Below are 9,992 nucleotides of genomic sequence, written 5' to 3'. Positions count from 1 at the left end.
CTTTTTCTACTGTTCTTAGATGAATGAAAGCCCCACTTCAACTCTCCCTATATTAGAATATATACTATGTTGCCTTATCCAGCCATGCCCACTTGAGAAGCAGGTGAATGCTTCAAGACACCTTTACTCTGTTCCTTCCCCCCCTTTTTAAAGATCTGTGATTTTATGCTTTTTCCACTAATCAATCACAACCTTTCATATCTAAGTAGATGTTTCATAAGTTACTGTAACAAAAAAATTATGTCCTGATATCAACAAACTGGTGATGAACGTCTATGAATTTCAGCCGGCCTTTGGGTGACAGGTTATGATAAGGGAGATCCTTCACTCTCAGAATATAGCAGAATTCCCCTGAATTGCTGAGTCAGATCATTTTTAAGGGACATACCTTCCCAATCAATAAGTGCTCCAGCTTCTCCCAAAGTAGGTCTTCAATGTCCTCTATGTAGATGAACTATCTTAGATGGTCTAGATTTATGCCAAATCCCCACTACAAACATATTTTAAAGTTCACAGATGTCAGACTAAGGACTTTGTCATAAGCTTTGTTCTTCTAGTGAGTATTTCTATTTTTAATAAACCAAAAGAAGTCTCTAGTAGATAACAAAAACAACAAGGAATATTTTTGAAAGGGAACTTGATCATATCCTAATGTGTGTAATTTCCAGCGTGTCTGACTTAAGCAATTTGACATCCTGTTAAAAGTTTTCTAATTCCTATACAAGGAGAATATATAAAATCATAAATTCATTTGTTTTCTATCATTTCATATCATTTTTTTGGGGAAAATGAGAATACATAACTTAAGAATATTTTTTTACTGATCTAAAACTATATTATAAAGTAGCAGTCACCAAAACCATTTGGTATTGGCTAAGAAATAGATTAGTTGATCAGTGGAACAGGTTAGGTTCACAAGACAGAATAGTCAACTATAGCAATCTAGTGTTTGACAAACCCAAAGATCCTCACTTTTGGGATAAGAATTCATTATTTGACAAAACTGCTGGGATAACTGGAAATTAGTATGGCAGAAAAGTAGGCATGGACCCACACTTAACACCATATACTAAGATAAGATCAAAATGGGTCCATGATTTAGATATAAAGAACGAGATTATAAATAAATTGGAGGAACATAGGATAGTTTATCTCTCAGACTTGTGGAGGAGGAAGAAATTTGTGACCAAAGATGAACTAGAGACCATTATTGATCACAAAATAGAAAATTTTTATTACATCAAATTAAAAAGCTTCTGTACAAACAAAACTAATGCAAACAAGATTAAAAGGGAAGCAACATACTGGGAAAACATCTTCACAGTTAAGGGTTCTGATAAAGGCCTCATTTCCAAAATATATAGAGAACTGACTCTAATTTATAAGAACCCAAGCCATTCTCCAATTGACAAATGGTCAAAGGATATGAACAGATAATTTTCAGATGATGAAATTGAAACTATTACCACTGATATGAAAGAGTGTTCCAAATCATTATTAATCAGAGAAATGCAAATTAAGACAACTCTGAGATACCACTACACACCTGTCAGATTGGCTAAGATGACAGAAAAAAATAATGATGATTGTTGGAGGGGATGCGGGAAAACTAGGACACTGATACATTGTTGGTGGAGTTGTGAACAAATCCAACCATTCTGGAGAGCAATCTGGAATTATGCCCCAAAAGTTATCAAACTGTGCATACCCTTTGACCCAGCAGTGCTAGTACTGGGCTTATACCCCAAGGAGATACTAAAAAAGGAGAAAGGGACCTGTATGTGCCAAAATGTTTGTGGCAGCCCTGTTTGTAGTGGCTAGAAACTGGAAAATGAATGGATGCCCATCAATTGGAGAATGGTTGGGTAAATTGTGGTATATGAATGTTATGGAATATTATTGCTTTGTAAGAAATGATCAGCAGGATGAATACAGAGAGACTTGGAAAGACTTACATGAACTGATGCTGAGTGAAATGAGCAGAACCAGGAGATTATTATATACGTCAACAAATGTTTGAAGATGTAATCTGATGGAAGTGGATTTCTTTGACAAAGAGACCTAATTCAGTTTCAATTGATCAATGATGGACAGAAGCAGCTACACCCAAAGAAAAAACACTGGAAAATGAATGTAAACTGTTTGCATTTTGTTTTCTTCCGGTTATTTTACCTTCTGAATCCAATTCTCCCTGTGCAACAAGAAAACTGTTTGGTTCTGCACACATACATTGTATCTAGGATATACTATGACATATTCAACATATATAGGACTGCTTGCCATCTAGGGGAGGGGATGAAGGGTGGGAGGGAAAAATCGGAACAGAAGTGAGTGCAAGGGATAATGTAAAAAAATTACTCTGGCATGGGTTCTGTCAATAAAAAGTTATAAAAATAAAATAAAATAAAATATATTTTTAAAAAAAGATCATACAATTAGTAAATAGCAACACTGGAAAAAAGTTTATGACTCCAAAAAAAAAAAAAAAAGAATATTTTTAAAATAACTCCAGTCCTACGTTCTGTCTTTGACTACTATTTACCCTGATCTCAGGCTCAGAAAGCAAGTGATACATATCAAAATATCCTGCTTTTCCTAAATAAAACCAATGAATAAATCAATGAATTCTGCTTTTTAAAAAACACATCAATGAATTTTGCTAAATATTTTAATTTTTCTTCTATTTTCAGCCTTATTTGGGGATGACAATGAAAAACATGACATTTGTGTGACACTTTTTGGTCCATGAATACTTTAAGTGAATTTTATTTTTCATTAGATTAGAACCTTATTAGGTAAGTGGGCATCATTGTATACATTTTATAGATGAGAGAACTGATAAGATAAGTTACTTATCTAAGATCACACAGCAAATAAATAGCAGAAACAAGATTTAAACCTGGGTTTCCAATTCCAAATCTTAGACTCTACTATATTAGAGACACACCCAGTCAATGAATCCCATTAATTAGCTATTTAGCCAACTGAACAATTCTACAAATATTTATTAGAATCCTACTTAGTATCAAGGCTAGCTTAGTATCAAGTATGAAAGGTGGTACTTCACTTTGGTTTTGTGGATTTTTTCCCCCTTGAATTTACCTTCTGTGAACTTTAAGAATGCAATGTGGTAGAGAGGATAGCTAGCTAGCCTTTAAACTATGAAAACATGGGTTCAAGTCCTATTTCTGACACATACAAGCTATGTGACCCTGGATAAGTTGTTAAATCCCCCAGTACAACTCTCTTAGATCTGGGGGGTTGGAGTGCAGGATCTGTTGATAAAGTTATTTTGAAAAGGAGTGTGTGGACTTCATCACGTTGCCTGCAAAACAGAGCCATGACACAAAAATGATTATAAGTTGCAAAAGAAGTTCTAACTTTCAATCCCAGAAGCAGCTTCCATAACAGAGAGCTTCCTATATGAAAGAAATTGCAGGGCCAGTCCCAAATGATAAGCTTTAGAAGGCACCCTATAACTCTAGTAAATAATTTGATCTGGTAAATATCTCCATTCTTATATTTTTTTATATTAAGGAGCTTGATTGATTCTATCTCCTCTTGATTCTCATTGTTACAGAAGAAGCTTCAAAATTTTAGTTTTTCTTCATATAGTAACCTCTGCATCACCTTAATTCCACTTACCTTGTCTAGACATTTTTATGGGGTTTTTTGAAACTCTGAACTGTGTATGATATACCAGGACCACACATACCACACTCTCCTTTTTTGCTTCTAATACCTTTCCTGGAGCTTCCCATCATTGAGTGTGCATTTATGATCAAAGAAAGATGTTGAACTGATGGCAAGTAGTAAACCACTTGAGAACTTGTGTCATTCATCTTTATATCTTCCCCAGTGTCTAGTGTACTACTTTATACAGATTAGATACCCTAAAAATGTTTGTAGAACTGAATTTTAACAGCATATATTTCCCTACATTTTTCAGTGAGAAGATACCCTGAAGTTCTTTGCTGGCACCTCATTGTACTAAGATCTCCCTATTTTTCTTTCTCCTCTTAATTAAGATGTTTTACTAGCTTAGTATTCATAGAGTACATAAGAGAAGATGCTACAATTCTTTAAAGAGGCAAAGATGCTGAGTAACTCAACACAACCAGTTAAACCAGTAGAGTCCTATAAAAATGCTTACAGATGATGGAGTGTAGCAAATAGTAAGGACGAAAGGGTTATTGCTGTTAAGAAGCATCCTATGATGGATACAAGCATCAACAACATTCTGTGTTCTCTACAAAAGAGTGGAACTTGTATCAATACCTTGATTGCAGCTTTAACGATATGTGGACAACAACTTTTTTCTTCTTTCACATTTAACTGCCCCTGCCAGCCTGGAAACAACTTCTATTATGGTTCAGCTTTTCTCATTATTCCAGCTCTGATCCTCCTGATTGTTGGCTATGCTCTGCGAAGTCAAACATGGATGATAACCAAGGAAAGCTGTTGTAGCTCTTCTCCTCATCTGCGCTCTGTGAACTCCCTGCAGCGCAAGCTTGCATGTCTCACATTCTTTAGCATCACAGGGAGGGCTCTGGTGGCTCCACTGACATGGCTGGCAGTGGCTCTGCTGACAGGTAACCACTATGAGTGTGCAGCAAGTGAATTTGCTTCAGTGGAAGAATATAATATCTTTAACAATTTCAGTGACTCTGAACGCCAAGAGATCCTGGCTGAATTTCCATGCTTTGAACAGATTCCTCCTGACATGCTTACAGTGAGGAATGAAGTGGCTCTTCAGCTCAGATATCAATCACAGGTGAGTTTTGTCTCTGTTCTTATTGTCAAACTAACCATCTAATAGGAAACCAAAAAGGATTTCTATTTTCTCTTTTTTATATTGTCTTTTATGCAGAACACTATCTTCATCTAAAATAACTATATGCTTTGTCTAAGAAAACAGCTTTACTTTAATTTTAAAATATTCAGTAAAAGTTAGACAGAGTTTCTCCTGCAGAGGCAGAGGCAACGTAGCATAACAGATACATTGCTGGACTTCAAATCCTGACACCTAGGACTAAAGCCAACCTCTGAAACTATGAACTGTGTGATCTTAATTTCTCTATACCTCAGTATCTTTATATCTACAAGGTGAGAGTTTTTGGACTTGATGGTATCTAAGCTCCTTTCTACCTCCAAATATATGTTCCTATGAGTTATAATTCTAAAGTGGATCCGTAATTCTTAAACATTAGAATTAGGTTAATGATGGTAGAGATTAGGCATATTTTCACATTACAAGGAGATATTAATTCTTAAACATTAGAATTAGGTTAATGATGGTAGAGATTAGGCATATTTTCACATTACAAGAAGATATTTTAAGGAAAAAAAATCCAATGAAACAAGGTCAACCTTCTATAAGACTTTAATTATATTGGCTGTTTTGTCCTTTGAACCTAACCTATTCCATTGAACAACTAGTCTATTTCTTAGCCAATACCAGATAGTTTTAGTAACTACTGCCTTATAATATAATTTTAGATCTGGTACAGCTAGGCCACCTTCATTTGATTTTTTTTTCATTAATTCCCTTGAAATTCTTGATCTTTTGTTTTTCCATATGAACTTTGTTGTTATTTTTTCTAGGTCATCAAAATAGTTTTTGGGACATCTGATTGGTATAGTGCTAAATAAATAGATTAGTTTGGGGAATATTGTCATCTTTATTATATTTGCTCGCCCAATCCAAGAGCATTTAATATTTTTCCAGTTAGTTAGATCAGACTTAATTTGTGTGGCAAGTGTTTTGTAGTTTTGCTCATAAAGTTTCTGATTTTCCCTTGGCAGATAGATTCCCAAATATTTTATACTATCAGTAGTTACTTTAAATGGGATTTCTCTTTGTAACTCTGACTGTTGGATTTTGTTAGTGATATATAAGAATGCTGATGACTTATGTGGGTTTATTTTATAACCAGCAACTTTGCTAAAATTGTGGATTATTTCTAATAACTTTTTAGTAGAATCTCTGGGGTTCTCTAAGTATACCATCATATCATCAGCAAAGAGTGATAATTTGGTTTCCTCATTGCCTATTCTTATTCCTTTAATATCTTTCTCAGCTCTTATTGCCATAGCTAGCATTTCTAATACAATATTAAATAGTAACGGTGATAGTGGGCAACCTTGTTTCACTCCTGATCTTATTGGGAATGGTGACAGTTTGTCCCCATTACATAAGACTTTAATTATAGAAATAATAGGATGTCACCCACTCAAATTGGACAAGGTGTTCTTTAGGGAAACCTCAAAAGAAAACTAATATCTAGAATATAAAATAAATATATTTTGGTCCTTGGGTTAGTGAAGATTAGAAAGAAATAATAACTAAAAACTTTAAAATTTAATAGAAATGTGGATTAAAATCATAGATGTCAAGGAAGAGCAGAATATATTATTTTTAATTTTTTCATGATAATGAAAATTAACAAGATGAAATTATCAAAATTACCAAATTGATAGTTAACTCAAATCCAGTTAGAAACTAAACATAATCAATACTTCATTGTAAAAGATAGCATGGAGAAAGTCATTGAAGATATCAATGTAAGCATCTTTTCACATTTGTAATCTCATATGGGGAAAATTTCCCCCACTAAGTTGGATTCTTTTAGGTTGTCTCCTAACTTCCTACGGTCAGGAAAGAAGGTCTCCATTCTGACTTCAGTCCGATTCTGAAGAATCTAAAATAAATTTTATGCTTGTTCCACTCTTTTTCAGGTCCTTGGAATGTATAATGATGGAATATTCCCCCCATAGTATTATTGAAATGACCTACCAAGCCAGCAATATGCAATTCTACAGGTAGTTGTTAAGAGACTTGCCAGTTTCAAACCACTAAACCATCACTCTCTGGATAATAATCAGGCTTTCCTTACATTTTAGCAATTTGTCTCCTTGCTTCATATGATGATAATAATAATGGTAATCACTTTTTTAAAAAGCCTAAAAAACAAGATGATAAGAAAATTACCTTATTCCACCCTTATCTTCATACATCTTAATGAAAATATCACACACTGTCTCTACATAAAAACCATTTCATGATCCTTTTGAAGTGTGTTTTATACATGTTATAAAACATCCAAATGAATTAATTTGTTTTCAAAGCAGATTCAGTATTTTGTATGCTCCAGGACTAGGGCAAGGTTACAGCTATCAATAAAAGCCATTTAGGAACATAACATTTTTATTCAAAAATGTTTCTTGTGGTAATCAAAAATTAATAAGTACATAAATAAAAAGATAGGGTCACTAACAATTGGTGCCCTAATTCTTACTGGTATATGATCAGAGACACTGTGGGAACATGTTATGTGTCAGGATTTTCCTGACTGAATGGATCCCACTGATTGATACCAAGAACCTGAGAGCAAAAAGCCAAGAAACTATTGCACAGTATTTTAAGTAATGGTAATTGGTGGTTACAACATCTCTGATTTCATGGCTAATAATATGAATCTGCTCCAGATTACCTGTGGCCAAATTTCATTAACAAAAGACCAAAGTAAAATGCCTAGAGCATTCAGTTTCTCATGAGACTAATTCCCCATATAACATAATAGTACTACATTTATGAAACATTGTTGATTTTTGCCTCCATTTTTGAAACTATTTTTGCCATTACAACTTGCAAGATTTTCAAATTGAGATATTTCATTAATTTCATTTCTTCCTGATCATCATTTAATTAATTTCCTTATCTTTTTTTTAAAATAATGATTTGTAGATGTTGGGCTGGACTTTAATTGCAGTGGCAACTCTAGTGGCCTTCCTTTCCTGCTGCCTGGCAAGATGCTGTTCCCCACTTACCTCCCTGCAGCATTACTATTGGTCCACACACATCCGAAATGAGAAGCAACTATTTGAACAGGCTGCAGAACAGCACTCCAGAATCCTTATTATGCAACGCATCAAGGAATTGTTTGGTTTCACTCCTGGGTGTGAAGATGTTAGGCAAATTCGGATTCCTTCTTGTCAGGACTGGAAGGATATTTCAAGACCCAGCCTTGTGTGCATCACTGACAATCAGCAAGGTTGCTACAATTTCCTTGGGGAGAGATTAGATGTGAATTTTGAGGAAGGAAAATCAGAGGCTATTGAATTGACATCCTGACTAAAGCTTCTTCCATGATGTTGGGCTAATAAAGAATTGATTTCTGTCATGATGATGATATGAGTAATTCAACTCTTCATTGCTTTTCCCTTATCTGAGGTTATTCATAAAAATCCATCCCAAGTGATGCTGTCAAAATTGATTTAAATGATTATTATACCAAAAATCACTTCTTTCTCCAAATTTCCTCATTGAACATTATATCTTCAGCATCCTATTTAAAACTCTTTTTTTCATTCAAACTCCCTTCACAACTGTCCCCTATTTTCTATAATTTCTTACTCAATTCTTTGTATTGAAACTTTTTGTTCATATTCATGCATCTTCTACCACCATTTTCTTTATCTCTAATTTCTCATTTCATTCTTAGACAATGTTTCCCATACAATTCCCAATCCCCAAAATTCAATTAGTCAGAAAGCATTTATTTATTAAGTACTTACTAGGTGCCAAGCACTGTGATAAATGCTGGAGATGAAAAAAATGCACATACACACATAAAAAAAAAACTCTCTATCCTCAAGGAACTGCCATGTTAATAATGGAAGAGGCATATACATATATGCACATGTATGTTGACATATAAGATACACATAAAGTATCCTTAAAGGATAAAATATCAATAGCTATTTCCTTCTTTAATTTTTTGTCCTATTTTCCTTCTTTCAGTATCTCCATGGTGTCTAGGGGCCCATTACCTGCCCCCACAGTTGTTTTCTCTTCCTTTTGCTCTAAACTTGATTCCATAGCTGAATCCATGGAAAGAACACTGTGCTTGGGATTCTGAACATCTGTTTTCAAGTCCTGGCATGGATGCTTACTTCTCTAATAAGCATCAAATGACATATCATAAATGAATTAAACAAGTCATTTTGGATTCATGAATTTCAATTCCCTATAAAGATGGGAATACTATCTATAAAACGGGAATAATAATGCTTAGGCTACCCATTACACAGAGTCATTGTGAGGAAAATACTTTGTCAACTGCAGAATGCTACACAAAGGTGAGTTATGGTTGTCATTCCTATTTCTTGTTGAGTTAATTATCTTTGAAATTCACATTTCTCAAGAACCTGCCCAGATAGCCCATTTTTGACTAACTGCAAAAGAGAAAAACTCATACAAGAAACTGAGGGAGAAAATGTATTTTATCATTATCATTATTGTTAAGTGTGATTAATGTGGTATAGTAGAGTGCCTTGTTCAAATCAGGATGTACCAAGCTTCCTTGCTCCATAAAATTTTTGCTCAAGGCTTCCCTCTATTACTTATGGTCTTCTGATTCATGAACAGAGCACAGGTTGTATCCTCATCTTCCACTTCCTAATCCCTACTTCTACAACTCCTAAAAATAACTGAATTGTAATTGTCTGACTTCTCAGTTGTCTTGTCTTGCCACCTGCAACGTCTGACATCTGATGTCTTTTTATCTAGTCTTGTCTCCTAAACATTAGTGTCTGACTTGACTTAGCTGAATTGGGTCATGAACAGTTGCATGATTGTTTTCTCTCCTTCTCCTCCAGTCTCAATATTTGACAATTGATCAAAAGTGCAAAATCTGATGTGGCATCTTTTACAGTGAATTTAAGCTAAACATTAAGACAAATGGGGACTGGTGACTTAAAATTCAATCCGTTGTGGGTAGCAATTAATCCTGGTTAAATTATACATTTTGGGTTCATGATTTTTCCTTTTCACATGGCTTTTCTGTCCCTCATACTTTTAAGACATCAAATAGAAAATAAAATTTAGAGAAATAAAGCATTTATTTAGTAGGGTTAGGAGATGGTATGGTAATAAAACAAAATAACAATAATACTGTGCTAGAATGTAAGAGGTATTGTTTCTAAATCAC

The 9,992-nt window shown here is 34.3% G+C and overlaps 1 protein-coding gene across 1 annotated transcript; it reads left to right on the top strand.

Annotated features, from left to right (window-relative positions):
- The first annotated feature begins 3,918 nt into the window (after positions 1-3,918).
- Positions 3,919-8,351, top strand: CALHM4 (calcium homeostasis modulator family member 4). The gene is made up of 2 exons (XM_003769388.3): positions 3,919-4,774; positions 7,748-8,351. Exons 1-2 carry the CDS (start codon positions 4,214-4,216, stop codon positions 8,132-8,134), a joined length of 948 nt encoding a protein of 315 aa, XP_003769436.2. The 5' UTR covers positions 3,919-4,213; the 3' UTR covers positions 8,135-8,351.
- The last annotated feature ends 1,641 nt before the right edge of the window (positions 8,352-9,992 follow it).

Source organism: Sarcophilus harrisii, chromosome 4 (assembly GCF_902635505.1).
Source record: "Sarcophilus harrisii chromosome 4, mSarHar1.11, whole genome shotgun sequence".
Classification (NCBI taxonomy): Eukaryota; Metazoa; Chordata; class Mammalia; order Dasyuromorphia; family Dasyuridae; genus Sarcophilus; species Sarcophilus harrisii.
This window is presented reverse-complemented; position numbering and strand designations above follow the sequence as displayed.